The following is a 16,273-nucleotide window of genomic DNA, read 5'->3' as shown; positions in this document are numbered from 1 at the left end:
CTATAAAGTGATAGTTTTTCTACGGCACTGCCCTCTCGACCAATCAAGATTTTCCAGTCACGCCTAAGCCGGGTTTTAGAGGTGAAAAGTGGTGCTGCGATTGTTTGTTCGCAGAGAAGCGCACAGATGCCAGAAGGGCGTGGTTTTCCATTTGGATTGGGTATTGTTGGACATGAAACATGCATTCCGCTATGGCACGCTTACTGACTATGACACGCCTACTGGCTTCATTTTTCAGTTACTACCAGGAAAATTGCTTCCAGATCTCAGCGATCATACTCTCAATACTTTCTTGGTAGTTCACATGAGAACCTGAGCGTCGAAACATCATGATAAATTTTAAAGCCAAGCTCACCAGCTTAGCGCTTTAATCAGCCTAAACGGTTTTAGTTTTGATTTAACTTTTTAGACGAGCTCTTGGCCGTGGAATCCGCAGGGTCAGCTGTAAGATATCTACTTAGTGAAATTAATGCACATTAATTGCCGGAATTTAATTCAATTTAAGGTAACTCAGATTAATTCAATTTTATTCACTTGTCACTTGCCCGCCCGTGCATGTGACAAAGTGTAGAGTCAGAAATCACCCTTTTCAAGTTTAGGGGCAATGAGGGGTAGAGGAAGAGAGAGAGAGGTGGTAGGCGGCGGGAGCCCAGATCAGATTTTGCTAATTCGCATGAGTTCAGCTAGGCTTTTTCTTACGGCTGGCGATATAAATTCCACAACGAAATAAAGGGATAAACGGCTAATCCAGAGCTATAACAGCTTTCAGCGGAAAAACGTGTTGACCGCAGAGTAAAAATGCTGACGAAGGTTGTGATAACAGGCTCCGATATCTCCAACCTTTTTATACTTCGGGGCTTCAGCTCTCTACTTTCTGGAAAGCTTTATTCAATCAGTTCACAAGCTCTAGGCGATAAACCTCAAGGAAGACGACGAGGTTCCCAAATGAAATCTGCAAAATTCCCTTATTGCAGGCTTACTGTCTTCATTTTTCCTGTTACTACCGTTTCTCCTGCGCCTTTATATCCCCTCATTTCATTACCCCAGTTAACGCTGGAAAATTGGATCCTTCCAATTAACCTCGCTACGTTTCCTTCTCTTTTTCCTCCTCCTCCCCCTCCTACTCCTCTTCCTCCTCCTCTATTGCGTTTGTTAGCACTTTTCGAACATTTTGTCGGCATCACCCTATTTTTCGAGAGTCTGCCGCAATGGGCATAAGCACTTCATCCTCCAGGTTAAGGAAAACAATACTCACAAGGCACGCTGCTCGACAACAGCAATTTTTTTATCTGTTAGCCTCTACCCTCACAGTACTGTTGAGGTGTCCACTGACCAGTGAGACAGCTATGTACCATTGCCTTGCCTCAAAAAAATGTCTTGTATGGTTCTCCCATCCCTTGTCTTTTCCTGCACTTTCAATTTCCAACTGGCTCAACATGGGCAGCATAGGTTCCAAGTTAAAGCTAGACAGAACAGATTTGCGTTTCAGCATAGCTTTATCATGTATACTGCCATCGCAGACCGCTTCCGCCAGCTGCCGAAGGGCCAGGTGACACACTCTGAGTGGCTTTCCCAGTTGCTTCGTCCACACAGCAATCTTGAAGAAGTCGTGTACCCGCCGCGGCGGCTCAGTGGTTAGGGCGCCCGGCTACTGAGCCGGAGTACCCGGGTTCGAACCCGACAGCGGCGGCCACGTTTCGACGGAGGCAAAACGAAAAAGGCGGCCGTGTGCTGTGCGATGTCAGTGCAATTTAAAGATCCCCTGGTGATGGAAATTAGTCCGGAGACCTCCACTACGGCACTTCTTTCTTCCTTACCTCATTCACTCCCTCCTTTCTTCTTCATCATCATCATCATTAGCCTGGCTACGCCCACTGCAGGGCAAAAGCCTCTGCCATGTCTCTCCAATTAACCTTACAATTTGCCAGCTGCGCCCACCCTATGCTTTCAAACTTCTTAATCTCATCCGCCCACCTAACTTTCTGTCACCCCCTGCTACGCTTGCCTTCTCTTGGAATCCATTTTGTTACCCTTAAGGACCAGCGGTTATCCTGCCTTCGCATTAGATGCCCTGCCCAAGCCCAGTTCTTCCTCTTGATTTCAACAATAGATGCCATTAACCCGCGTTTGCTTCCTCACCCACTCTGCCCGCTTCCGGTTTCTGCGCCATTTCTTTTCCCCAAAAACTAATTTTCATTTTCATTAGAGAAGTCGCTGGGGCATTTCTCGCTGACTAACCAAATGGCACCACGTTATATGACCCCTCAGATCTACTGGGGCCCTTGAGCACGGAGCGCTGTCTTTGACGGCTACACGCTGGGGTCCATCATGTCGGAGCGCGGCTGGTATCTCAGGCAGTGTCGTGTGAAAGAATAACCACCGGGGCGGTATTGATAGAACTTCATCAGCGCGGCAAACACACGGCGTGCTGGAGTGCATTAATCCTTCACATGTGTGCAATGACTGTCTGCTGCACACAGTCGCCCACGAGGTTATCCGCATCCATGCGTGCACTTAGGAACGTCTTGTAGTCCGTCACCTGTATAAACGAGTTAACAAAGTCTATGCAGTCACTGAAGGCACTCATGGCCGTCCCATTGCACAAGTCGCTCCGTTGCAGCTCAACCACCACCGCCGGCAAGACAGGTGCGCCAGCGTTCTTGGTGTGCCGAAGAAGCGCATACTGTACCACGGGGAAAGCTTTCCTCCTGTGGTGACCCAGAACTTATTTTTGCAAGCCCACACCTGTAAAAAGAAAAAAAGAAGTTCAGCACTCTTTGCAGTACGCTGAAAATCGTGAGTTAGTATATACGACGTGATTTCATTATTCTTAATAGTTATGATTTTTTATTTGACGACAACAAAGGTGGTGAACTTAAGCTTCTAATGTCAGCCGGCTGATAGGCTAAGCTACAATGTTCTTTGATACCTGAAGAAGTGTCAACGGCGTGGCCAATGTTAGCAATATCCAAAGCTTAATAAAGCAGGGCGAGATCGCAACGTCGAAGCATAGTACAACCAAATAGCTTCGGTTTCTGTGAAGATTAAACCAATGAATTGAATAGCCACTGCTAGTACCACTCACGCTTCATGCCAGTGGCACTTTGGTATTAGGCATAGTTTTTCGGCATAGTCATGCTGCAAGGTATACAATTTTTTATGCTCGAGCTTCAGACATACTAGCACTTGCTTATGCATGCATACGGTAAAACTTGCGTACGTTGATATTACACTCAAAGAAAGGCGTCCGGATATGTACTCATCATACGGGGACTTGCATGTTCTCTTTTTCTTTGCAACACTAAAGTGTGTTTCAATTCAACTGCAACTGGCTCCGGAAGTGGCGTCGTTTGAAGTCGAGACGCTTTCCTTTGCAACTCGGCTGGCGGTGTTACAGTAAGCGAATAGCATCACAAAGCCTACCTAGTATCACTCATATTTGTCCAGTTGTGGAACATGAAATCGGATAAAATGAGTGCCTCAAATGTTTACAGTCTATTTCCTCATTTAGGACTTCACTGCAGTCCATAACGAGTGTTATGCGCAGCAGTTCGTTCATTTAAAATGTGATACGAAGCCAGGAAGGGGCTAGTTGCTGCAGTGATTGAGAAAAAGAGCGTGTCATGCAGTTAAATTCAGACGATTAACAGTGCCGTGGACAAAGCGAATACCCTCCATACATTTCATGTAAAGCAACAATTTAAACATGAGCGTAACTTGCCTCCACCCGTGCCCGGGCCGTAATCAATTGCCCTATAATTCTTGCATCACAACACATGGTTCCTGTGAGCCAGTAACGAGTCGGCGCCCTTAATCATGCACACTGTACGGCGCGTCTTGGCACCTGAGTAGAAGAGCAGAAAAAAAATGACAGACATGGTTTGCATTTTATTACCGTTTCGCGATAAGGTGCTGCTCACCTGAGCTTTGAATGGCACTTGAAGACGGTGTCGCTATTTGCTCGTCTCTACATCGGTGCCCTCCTGGACACAAGGGCTGAGCGGAGCTTGTGGTAAACATGCTGGGAACACAGAAGCAAGCAATGGAAACGACTGAAAACAGTACGTACCACAAACCACGAATAATGTAAACAACTGCGACTACAATAGAAATGCCCAGTAAGTTCGACGAGGCAATCATTTCAGAAAAGCACATTACCCGCGTTCATAGGCCAGAAGTGCATCACTTTCTCTCACTTTTTTTCCTTCCCTCAATCTCTCCCCTCTCGTACAACCCACCCGCTAATGCGTATAAAGGTAAACTCCAGTAAAGAGACCTCAACATGGATCCCAGCAGTTTAATTGGCTCAATAACGCATGATAGTGGAAAAAAGTGGCCTTCCGTCAAAACTACGTCATGCTGAAGTATCCACTATCCTGAAGAGGTTGAAAGATATGCGAGCAGCACAAGCATTCTCAAAGCATTTAACGAAAAAGCTTTCTCCGCGAGAAAAAGTTCTTAGTGAAGCTTCCCACGGCGCGTTATCTAACTAAGCCGAGGCGGCCGTGTGCCTGGGTCATCATGATTTTTAAATTCACGGTTGCTCACGCTATGATAACCAGCCACCGCAAACAGCATAAGTTTGGGGTCCTAAATGCAGTGACTACTCCGGTGAGGCGGTGGTCCTGGGTTGGGTTCGAACCCTGGGCCAGGGTGAATTTTTCTTCATGGTGGGTGAACAGCGCAACAAAGGCGGGGCAAAGACAAGACAAGCGCTGAGTAGCAACTGAGCTTATTGAAGAACGAAAAGTGGTAATATATAGTGAACATAAACAAAAAAAACAGAAAAAAAATGCTTAGTTTTTGTGGAAGCTGTATAGATTTCTTCTGTAGCCGTCTGTCTGTACTTGAATGGGGGCTAATGAGTAATTACTCGCTTATTAGGGAAGCTTCTGTTCCATGTCGGCATAAATTCAACCTTACCTGACTTCACCGATGTTAGTCTTTCTGCTGAAGCAAGGAGATCGTCACGTTCTGCAAGCTGCATGAACCAAAAGGAAGTGCATGTGCGTATTTCAAAGCAGCTGAAGTCAGGCACATGTCTGGGAAACCAAGATCATGTTAACGTTAAAGAGACAACGCTGGCCAGATCAGACACTTTGTAAGAACATAAGATAATGTTGAAGATTTCTGCACGTTTCAGGCAAAAAGTATGGACCGCTTGCACGGTACGTGGTCGCACTCTTCCAAGCACAAGCGCGCAGTAAGTGCGCTTCGTGATGTTTTGTTTGCCTAGTCAACATCGTTCAAAATGTAGCTGTAAGCAGTGATACCAACACCTTTACCCTTCTTTTCGGGAGCCGGCTTTTCCATCTTTTACCTACCAAGCTACAACTGCAGCCGTGGAAGTACTAAGGAGGAGGAGGAGGAGGAGGAGGAAAGGCATGGAGGTTAACCTGACGATTTGGGAAGTACCACATTTCTTAACAGACTAGGCATAAATGCTAGCCTGCCCTTGCATGTGCAGTCAGCACAGGATACGATACATCTGCAGGCTTCATGTTTACACTGAAAACCTGTTATTTTTCTCCAATTCTAGCCCCGAGCTACCTGCTTTTTCTGTGGCTCTGGATATATGTAGGTACCTGCAATTTTCGCTGTTTAAATTTTATTTTGTGCCCGGAAATTCGATATTCCTTAGGCGAGGGCTTTAGTTGCTGGAAAGCCAGAAAGCCGTACGTTTTAGGTATTCGACAAGAACAGAGCACTAGCAGGAGTTGCATAGCAGGCCCACCAGCTGAAAGGTTAACTCTTGCATCATTCAACTGTGCCTGCTCAGTTTGTGAACGTACCTTTTGCACAGAATGTCTCGGAGCAAAAGGCACGTCATACGTAGTCTGCTTTTTCCTCTCCTCTTCGCCCGGCTCAGTCGCTTCATGGACGGTATCAAGGACGTGAGATACGGTTCCCGGATCACTGCCCGCACCGCAGACGTCGCCAGATATGTGGAAGTCCAGACCACGGGGATCAAATGGTGAAGGCAAGTAAATTTGCTCTGTCCGTGGCGGCGGAATATGTTCATGCGACGTGGACTTCTCCCAGATGCTCATGGGCACTGCCCCCGCTGACTTGCTTGTCGAACAAGATTGGGTGTTCTCGTCACCCGGGCGCCAAACTAGAAGAAACAAGAAAGACACAACGGCGTAAGGGTGAAAGTCGTGTCTAATCTATGACTCACCGTTAGTTGTCTTTTCTTACTCCTAACAATTGTGCATTGACTCAAGGCGTAAAATCAGTGACATGAAAAGGCCTGAAAAAATAAATACGAGCCGAAAGTGCTCCGTCCATCCTTTGTGTCTTTCGCATGTTTTCCTGCTGTGCTTTGCATGCCACATTTCACCGGTAACAACTGCCTCAACTGCAGCCCTCGTCGGCGACTAAACGTGAGTATCGGCGCTGTGGCGAAATGCTTAGCTCTTTCTGCTTAACTGGCGACTGTGCTGTGCGTACCTACTTCTGTACGCTGTGTGGTCGCTAGCTGCTTCCTCGAATTTTCTTTTTTTTTTGCAATGTAGGCAACATCTGTGTGGCTAGTTATGTGTGAGAGTTCCAGGAGCATGACAGCGAGTCTATTCCAATCTCCCTCCATTCTTCTTTTCGTCATTCGTCCATCACTCAAACCACAGAACGCATCTGCATAGCCAGGATTTGCCACTTCTCGTCGCGAACCGCACGAATGGAATAGAAAGAAAAAAATCATTATATCATCATGCTACCCATGGCTAAAGGCTGGCATTAGGACTACGTGTTTCTTCACCTCGCCCCCCCCCCCCCTTGCATACACACACACGCACAAGCACACGAAAACTCCAGACAAAAACAGCAGTGCATTCGAACTGACCTAAACGGCGTCTGCGAAGGGCTGAGAGACGCCTCCGGGACAGTGCGTAGCCTACCACGGCGGCGGCGAGCAACGTCACAAACACGGTACATGCGGCCGGCACGATGACGTCAACGCTACGACGCTGTGGTTCGTTCGCCTGGGTCCAGTGTGGTGCTGAAACTGTGGCTGCAGAGAACAGTACAAAGTATAATCACAGGCGAACACCGACAGCAGACTCTCTTCCTGGCTCTTTGGGGCGGCAGCTTTAATTGCAAGAAACATGTGGACGATTCCTGCGCCCGTCACTCGACCTGCTGCATGAAATAGTTTAATTGCGTGTTTTTTTTTTTCAACTTAGTGGTCAATCAGCAGTAAGTTTAATTTTTCCACATTCGTATAAAAAAAAACGGCGTCTAGAGGGAAGAAAGCGCTCCCGTTTTGACCTCCTTTTTAAAGCGCTACCTAAGAAAAGCTTCCCGGGCAACTCATGTTTCTCGTAATCGTCAACGTCGTCGTCGCAGAGTAGTAAAAAAAAAATACAGGATGGTTACGAGTGTGTAAAGAGAGAATGCTTGAGCGTTAGCTGTGGTGTGACAGAAAACAATTTTTCACAGACGTATTCTATTCTTTTTTTCTCACGACGTTAAAAGCCGGAGGTGAAGCTTGGCTTTACCAGGACTACAATGATACGCTCAAGTCAAGTTCTTTCGAAAAATCGTTTACACGCGCTCTTTTGTTTATACACGATGATTACAGCACATGAACTTGAACTCGAACCCCCGTGTGAACACGTAGCACGACACGAACAATCTTTTCAGGATGAGGTTTTCGAAACTTCGTTTAATAATAATAATTGGTTTTTTGGGGAAAGGAAATGGCGCAATATCTGTCTCATATATCCTTGGACACCTGAACCGCGCCGTAAGGGAAGGGATAAAGGAGGGAGTGAAAGAAGAAAGGAACAATAGATGGGGATTTTTAACGTGCACTGACATCGCACAGCACACGGGCGCCTTAGCGTTTTTCCTCCATAAAAACGCAGCCGCCGCGGTCGGGTTCGAACCCGGGAACTCCGGATCAGTAGTCGAGCGGCCTAACCACTGAGCCACCGCGGCGGGGCAACTTCGTTTGGCCCCGAAAGTGCCCCGGAGATGTTTGCGTAGCCTCTGCCAATGGGAAACCCCTAAGAAAGCCGGGAGCAGAGCCGGGGAAATCTTGTACTCATCCTTGTCCCGGCGGTGGGTTTCGAACCAACCACCTCCCGCAGCCAAAGCCACCAGTCGCCCCCGATCCTCGCTCCCTCTCCACTTTCCAACTGCCAACCGAGGCAGGTGGTGCAGCGGACACCAGCGCCCAAGAGGACGGCGTGAAACTGAGGAACCAGCAAACAAGAGCTAATGATCTAAAAGCGCCTTTGAAGCAGTGATCGAAAGTAGTGATGGAGGAAGGCGGGGAGCTGCTGGCACCCCCTGTCACGGGGCGTGGTTACGGGACCACCTTGCGCGTATAGCGGGTGCCTTGCGCCTCACGCCAACTTTCCAAAAACAAGTGAAGCGAAGGTCCGCGTTAAGTGCCTGTATGAGTTCCTAGTCATTTCCTCCCGTGTAGCCCGTCGTAGGGACCAGCGTGGGCTGCTGTTTTACATGCGAAATCATCATCGTATGCAGCTAGCGCGGATTTTCCTCATTACCAGTAAAATTTTTTCTACTTTCATCATTGTTCGCTTTCCTCTTTTCCTGCTCTTCACAGTGACCTGTACAACAATGCCATCTCTGGCTTCGAGGACATAAGCTCTTCTCCGCTTTTTTCGTTTTTCTTCAAGGCTCAGTTTAGGCGCAAGCGCTATTCATGGCGACAGCTGCACCAACCGCTCACAGTACAACACGCTGCTCAATAGGGTCAACACGGTTTTTGGACGTGGCGTAGGCTGGGACGTTATAAAAAATTTAATCAAATACAACGATAAAAAATTGTGCAGACTCAAAACGAAAAATGTCTTTTAATATTACTCCTGACTGTTAGCTTGTCACTACTACCCGTCTCCCCTTGCTCTTAATAAGGTTGTCCTAAATGGAGTGTTGCAAAAAGCGAGCCCGGACCGCGCCGCTCCCTCACCTCCGGAGAGCGTAAGCGTGGCGAAGACATACTCCGCGTCCGTAGAGCCAGCCTCGCTGTGCGCGCTGACGAGCAGCTGGTAGCGAGTGGCCGGCGTCAGGTGCCGAATGGCGAGCTCGGGCAGCCTGGACAAGAGGGGCTCGGTGACGAGCACGGTGGCCGCGGGGGCCCAGTCTTCGTGCGCCGAGTGGCGCCGGTGCAGCACGGTGAAAGACGTGATGGGGCAGCCATCACTCTTCCACGAGGACAGTCGCAGGGTCGCCCGTGTCGCGTTGGCCACCACCAGGTCACGCAGTTCAGGAGCCACAGGGGCTGATTGTAGGGCGTTTGCAGAAACACAGAGATGTTTAAATGTTGCTTGCTCAGAACAGCGCAGACGAGGGCTCAGTGCTGGTATTTTAGCCGGCACTGATTTCCTGCCGACGCCAGTTTGGAATAATCCAATGGCTCTAATAATTACTGGTGGCATTCTTCAGAAGGTACACTACGCAAAGCTGAGAAAGAGCACTGCACAAAACGAGTGGCCTTGCAAATAATTCTCTTTTTAGTGCTTTTATTTTGCACTATGTTGGATGGCATGATTTCAGTCACGATCAAAATACGATAAAGAGAACTTGCCAGAGAGGTAAATGCCTCTGTATAAGTGACTCTGCAATGCCTACTGCTTTAGTATACTGGTAAATCTTAGCGCCTAATTTGCCTTCCTTTAATTGTAACCCACTAAATTATTTATGCACACATCTGGGTCCGATGATCGAGTGCCTATGAGCACTTGATAGTCCTCATTCAACTTGCCTTCTAGACGACCGAGGCTGTGTCTAAAAATTGCTCAAATACTTTTCACGTTCAGCGCGTGCGCGTTGGTAACAAGAATCCAAACCGCAGTGCATCGGTGTGCGTTTGTTCTGCCGAGATCCGTCAAGTCTATTCTAGTTCCTGCTAACAGAGCCTTGCAGAAAGGGGCGTAGTCAGTGTGACTGTGTCTGCCTCTAGCAAAGGAGATGCGAACTCAATGATATAGGGGGCAAATATAGGTTGAATAAAAAACACCATTAATAGCTCTTAAATAGCAGCTATCGTTCTCATGGCATGTTGTATTCGCCAGCCAAGCAAGAAGTACCACACTTATGCGTGAAAATGGCAGAAGTGTACAACGTACGAAAGACAGGGTAAAAGGAAACGTGGAGCTCATTACGGGGTCAGTCGCACAAGAGTGGCAGTAATTAGATAGCGACATCAGCTTTCACTTCTGCGCCTGTTTCGTTGAATGATATTGAAGGATACTGTAAAAACTGGAGTGCTCCGCAATTGTTTATGTTTGTTTCGTAATGCCACCGCAGAAGGTACTTGAAAATAATGCATCTATTTTGTAATATGATAGCGGAAATATTGTGAAAGTATTTCATATGCGAATGCTTACAATGCACTGTAAACTACTCCTTAAATGAAGTTTTCGTCGCAGTGAAGCCTTAGGCACCAGTGATGACCCGCTTGTCTCCGTTGCTTCTACATAAGGACTTCAGCCTGGTTGAAGAGACGCGACCTACCTGATCCATCAGTCTTGGCCAGCACGACGTTGCTTTGGGGACCTCGGCCAGCCGAATTGAAGGCCAGAGCGTAGAAGGTGTAAGCACTGCCGCATCCCAGACCCCGAAACAGGTACGCCGACCGCTCGGAGCCCGTCTGCACAGATGACCACTCGGACGCCTCCCACGAAGTGGGACGCAGGGGTTTTAGTCTGGACTCAGCCTTGTAGAATAGAAGATAGCCTGCGAGGACGCGAATTAGTCAGTACTCCTCCAGTATGTCTTGTTATCTACACTAAGTACGTTGCGTTATCAACGAAATGGCTGCCCAGTTAGTGACGTTTTGTTTGATATTCGTCGCAGCACAGTTCGGACCGATTTTAATGTCATTCACGTTTTTTTTTAATAATGCAAGTTGCGAAACTAAAGATGTCAACGAGACGATTTTTCGTAGCCTCTTACAGTCCACTCGCAGATGCATGTACCCAGTCTGAGAGTTAAGGGGGCTCTGAAAGGGGCTCTAATAAGTTGCGGTGTGGCTGAGATGTTAAAGCACGCCGCTTCACGAATATTGTCCAGGAATACTTTTTTAATGCGCTTTGTGGAAACAGTTATCTGTAGTCAAAATTTGAATTTCAGCGTCTTCGCGCCTTTCCCTCTCCTCTCGTCACTTTTTGCACATTGGAAGGTTGGCGCTCCTGTCCGCCGGCCCCACCTCCGGGGGAGAGCTTCCTGACCCGCCGGAGCTACGCGGCTTATTTATTGGCCACGGCCTTGGTAGCTGCCTGACGTCTGAAAGAATCTAACCAATAGCCACCTCTCAACACGTATACGTAGATGCGGGGGACGGAGGGGGGTGCGAGCACGAAATAGTCGCCGGGAAGGGCTCACCAACTTTCGCGCGTGATTTTGGGTTATCTGCTGCTTGTATAAGTGTATTATATGGCTCAGGCGTTCATGGCAACACAATTCAGTGATTAAGCAAGTTGATATCCTCTGCTCAGAAGATGTTTCAGATCCCCCTTAATATCACATAAAATCCCTGTACTGTTTTTTTTTTGAGCATATCAATGCAGTTCACCTGCAAACGCTAGAACAATAATTTGCTAAACGACGAACATTGAACCAACAGGATTACGAGGTTTTGAAACATGAAGTCAAAGGGGTGCGCTCGAAAGCGGCAGCACGAGCCATCTTTGGAAATCCAAGACTAATGACGCGTAAATAAAGGCCAATCAATACGTAAAATGTAAGTAGCGAAACAGGACGCACTCGCTTTATTAACTGAGCGCGCCGCCCCAATCAAAAGTGGCGGGGGGAGTATTTTCTTCGAGAGTTATATTAAATGCCTTGTGTCTTTTATAGCATTTTTGAAGTTCACCAACGACGCAATGCAGTTTACAAGAGCTCCAGACCTATTAGAAATACGCGGATGTGCGTGGCGAAGGTCCTGACGCTGTAGCTGAACACCTTCATACACCTGTATATCTAAGCCGCTTTTTATGTAACAGCAGCACTGAAAAGTTACCGCCGGCATAATGCGTAGTATGTACTCACCGTCGACGGGTTGCTCCTTCGGCGTGTCCCATTTCAGTTGTATTGACGAAGAAGTGCAGGAGACGAGATTTAGCCGTGGAGCATTCGGGGGATCTGCATTCATATATTGATAATTATGGTCGGTGTTGGTGCACATCGTATGCGCGGAGTTTAAGCGACTTTTCTATATTTTACAAGCCCGAGTCCAACTACACAATGGCGCATGACATCTGGGCAACTGACCCACATCCAGCGTCTGGGCCATGGTCTCGTCCGATGAAGGTCCAGCACCCTCGGCGTTGAAGGCCTGCACCACGACTCCGTACCGAGTGCGGGGCCGCAGTTCGCCCAAGAAGCATTGTTGGTCCTGAGATGTCGACGAAGAAGGGCTGTTGCTGCCCAGGGTCTTGTACAGGTAGGGCTGCCCACTTCCCCAAACGCGGTATCCCACGTAGTAGCCTTGCACGCCACCATGCGTCTCTTCCTGCAGTGGCGGCTGACGCGGAGCAGAGAAAGTAATGTTATTCCTCAGTGACCTTCTATCAGCTGGGTTAGGTGCATTGACGAGACTAAAAAATTCACGCAGTTTTTACCCAGGCAAGTTTAGAAAGTGCATTACTAGACAGCTCATTCCATGCAAGCAACGTACAATGGTGCTTGTTCTACAACGTTTTGCAGTAGACACCGTAAAACCCTGGTATCAAGCTGCTTCTCAATACAAAGAATGCAAAGCAATATTTTAACGCGCGTATCGTGTCCGACGAAGAGGTCACCAATGAACAGCGCAGTGTTGACGTAAGCACCTATCCTTAATTTTCTTCGACGGCACGTAAATATTAGTCGACAAGTGGCAAAACTGTCTCGACGCTGGTGAAGACCATATGGAAGCGCAATGCTCTCCTCTTAAAGAAGGCATTCCAAATTGTCATTTATATATTTATCATCTTTCAATTCGTTGACTTAACCTAAATATTACGGTTCAGAAAGGGAAACTTATTAAAAACTCCCGATAATCGTATTTCCTCCGATACCAGCCGACCCGGGTGTGGTTGATGAACCCCTCTTAACAATGCTCATCCGCAGGTCTTATACTCATGCAGACATCACTTCTGTTATGGCATCATCAGACAAAGAAATGCATAGGTTTACACTAAAGGACAGAACCAACGCTGGACGGGTGTCACCTTCCACGTGACGTGCAGAGTACGAGAGCCAGTCGGAGACACCTTGATATCCCGTGGGCTACCACTTGGAGCTGCGCATCAAAAACAAGGGCATACTCTTATATCTCGCATTCTTGCACCAACAGCTTGCAATGGTATTCATAAGATAACAAAATAACTATAAAAACTTCTAGTGATAGAACGCAAAAGCAAATTACAGATTGCTCGGCGTAAGGCCTAACGCATATCTGCTAAAAAAATTAAGCATTTTTTCGACACTTCTAGTTGCATGCAAGCAATGGAACGACAAATCGTCGAAAGCATGTCGTATGCACTGGCTGCAAAATGAAGCAAACGACGGTGTAAAAAAATTCAATCTCTGTCATCGTGGACAGTAGACGTGAGCATGTAATCCTTTGAGTACCAGCGCACTGCCAAGTATGGGTTATTTAGGCTCTTGCCGCATTCTTGAAATTGGTCTCGTCCAGGTCCTGCCGCGCCCTACCACAGTACAATGCACTACTGCCGCCAGCTTCCTTGAAGCGCAGAACGAGCCAGAGACTCGCGCGCACACGAGTCAACGATACAGGCCTGTAGCCAAACATCACCACAACATCCGCGGCGCAGCTAGGGAGCGAGAGAGCACGCTCCGGACAACCCCCTTTCCACCGGCCTCACTCTTTTTTAAGAGTGTTAGCTATTACTACTTACATTTGCTCATTTCGCGTCCGTTTCTCTATCCGCTGAGATTTCAAGATGGCGGCCAAATCACGTGATCATAGCCGTAACAACACAGGTCAGCAAAATGTGACTCCGGAAAGTTAGGACGGAAATTTCGGAAAGTTCGCTTCACGTCCTCCTTCAGGTGCATCATGGTTCCCGGGCGATGCTTGCCTGAGTTTGCCAAAGGCAAAATTTTAAAGTACTTTGTGTCTAAAATAGCTACAGAAAAAGCACACAGAGCCAATGTTGTTTCTGTGAGTTTTTTGTTCTCTTTTTCCGGAAAGCTGCTTTTCCTTAAATCTTTTTCGAACTTGCACACATTTTTGTTTAATCCAACGGCATCTTTTTCTTTGTCATTTACTTTGTCTTTAATATTAATGTCCAACTACACCCATATGACTCCCAAAATGTGACCGTGTGCGATCGAACCGATACCTTCCTGGCTTGTAGTGGCTACAATCGGGTCGCTGAAGTCACTCTGTCCAATGGCGTTGATTGCACGGATTCTCAACTCGTAGGTCGTTGACGGTTCCAGCCCCGTTACCACGTAAGAATGTTCAGCTGGATCCGTAGTTGCAGCCTGGTTTACGTTCTGCAAAGAGCCTAAAACAAAAGAAGCTATAAAAGCCGAAGAAAGCAGGAAGCTTCATGATTTCAAGGTGTTCATAAGAGAAAGGTAGGCCTGAGCCCATGAAAGCTTATTAATATCTTTTAAGCTTTCTCACAATGCTAAGAAAGTGCCGCCGCGCTTGTTAACCCACGTGTGGTGAAATGTAATACAATTTATCCTTTGTGGTTAAATTTGAAATCGCATGATATCTTGAATGGGCCGTATCCTTAGTAATTTGCGCTGCAGAGGCGCGCAGGGGCTCGAACCCGTGTCTTTTGGGTTAGCAGCCGAGCGCCATAACCACTGAGCGCAGAGAAAAATGAAGAACACTAATGATTTTCAATAATGAAGAAAATGTATGTAAATAATTGTTCCCTCAAGAACAGTGCACGGACTTCTAGAACTCCCCTTCCCTTACAGGTGGGACAGGCACTCACTTGACAGCAAGGCCTTGTGTTCGACCAGGTACTTGAGCACAGGGCTGTTTCCGGAGTACGGCACCAGCCAGGACACTGTCAGCGAGCGGCTGGTCACCTGCGTGACCTCCAGGTCCTCGACCTTGTCCGGTGGCTCTGCGCGGAAACGCAAGCGAGGGCTGCATTTGTACCCGCAAACAGTGACCTACCTAATTCATATAGTCAGCACAGCACGCCGCGCAAACCTTGGACGATGAGGCGAAAGCTGGCATCGTCACCCCCGTAAGCGTTCTCAGCGCGACAGCCGAACAGTGAAGAGTCCCGGCGGTCCGTGCCGGTGATGCGCAGCACAGACTCCGCCCAACCGCTGCCGGCATTCTCTTGTACAACGTACCTGTAAGAATGCCACAGTTGCCGATTGCAAAATGATGCTGCAATCTAATGGATGGATAACGTTGAGTACACGCTAATTTTCGATCACTGCGAGTTCTACTGGTGCTCTGCATTAATCTTGCGTCCATTGTTTATTAGCCCATGCTTGATACACCCTGAACACTGAGAGGAAAAGGCTTAACATTGTTTAGGTTGTGGCGCGCCTATCGTAATCTTATTCTACTTTCAACAAGCAGCGAAAAGCTCGAGGCTTTTTTTCACAGCCGCAGCATTTGGTTCTGTCTGTAGCTTAGTGCCCTCTGAAGATTGGTTCTTACTGCAGTTGCTGCAACGCTCCGCATAACGAAACGTAAAAAAAAAAACACTCCTTTTACGGTTATACCATCCAGCATGCATGACTACAAAGGTGAAAGCGTATTCCGAGGTTGTTTAGGACTTTATTTGCGGAAATCAGCGGACAATGCATCGACAATAGCGAATTATTTCGTGCTACATATTACAGCTTGCCTTGTATCTGCTTGTTTTTAATTGTCCTTGCACGAATCGTGGGATAAGGGCGAATTTACGTGCTTTTAACAATGACTTCAATGTCAAGTACACGTTCGCCAGCCTGTTCTTAAATGGCTGTGTTACTTTCAATAAAAGGTTCCACGAACTATGTATAGAATAACCAAGGCGTGTGAAAAGTGTTGCGGTAGGTGTTAAACACCCCGAAGCGACATATGGGTTACGAGAGACGCCGAAGTGGAGGACTCCGGAAAAAAATTCGACCACTCGGGATTCTCTAACCTGCGGGACGCCGGCATTTCCGCAATTAGCTTACATCAAAATAGGCCGCTGAGGCCAGGATTCGACACCCCGACCTTAGTATCGAGAGCCCGACGCCGTTACCACTGAGCCGCCATGGTGGGTGCGGGCCAAAAGCGCAAATGAAGCTGGGAATAGATCATTTTTAGGCTGTTAAGAAA

General features: G+C 47.6%; 1 protein-coding gene across 1 annotated transcript in view; it reads right to left on the bottom strand.

Moving 5' to 3' along the window:
- Window positions 1-2,384: 2,384 nt before the first annotated feature.
- Window positions 2,385-16,273, bottom strand: part of LOC144127544 (cell adhesion molecule Dscam1-like) — a 98,933-nt gene continuing 85,044 nt past the window's right edge. The window contains exons 15-28 of the mRNA XM_077660536.1: window positions 15,158-15,306; window positions 14,934-15,068; window positions 14,322-14,489; window positions 13,185-13,255; window positions 12,244-12,496; window positions 12,022-12,114; window positions 10,486-10,707; window positions 8,939-9,250; window positions 6,842-7,009; window positions 5,793-6,115; window positions 4,924-4,981; window positions 3,921-4,021; window positions 3,722-3,844; window positions 2,385-2,745 (exon numbers count right to left, since the gene is read on the bottom strand). Coding sequence (XP_077516662.1) covers window positions 3,954-4,021; window positions 4,924-4,981; window positions 5,793-6,115; window positions 6,842-7,009; window positions 8,939-9,250; window positions 10,486-10,707; window positions 12,022-12,114; window positions 12,244-12,496; window positions 13,185-13,255; window positions 14,322-14,489; window positions 14,934-15,068; window positions 15,158-15,306 — 2,020 coding nt within the window. The 3' untranslated portion in view covers window positions 2,385-2,745; window positions 3,722-3,844; window positions 3,921-3,953. The remainder of the gene's footprint in view (window positions 2,746-3,721; window positions 3,845-3,920; window positions 4,022-4,923; window positions 4,982-5,792; window positions 6,116-6,841; window positions 7,010-8,938; window positions 9,251-10,485; window positions 10,708-12,021; window positions 12,115-12,243; window positions 12,497-13,184; window positions 13,256-14,321; window positions 14,490-14,933; window positions 15,069-15,157; window positions 15,307-16,273) is intronic.

The sequence above is a fragment of the Amblyomma americanum genome, chromosome 4, assembly GCF_052857255.1.
Source record: "Amblyomma americanum isolate KBUSLIRL-KWMA chromosome 4, ASM5285725v1, whole genome shotgun sequence".
Lineage (NCBI taxonomy): Eukaryota > Metazoa > Arthropoda > Arachnida > Ixodida > Ixodidae > Amblyomma > Amblyomma americanum.
Note: the sequence above shows the minus strand (reverse complement) of the source record. Positions and strands in the feature narration are given on the sequence as shown.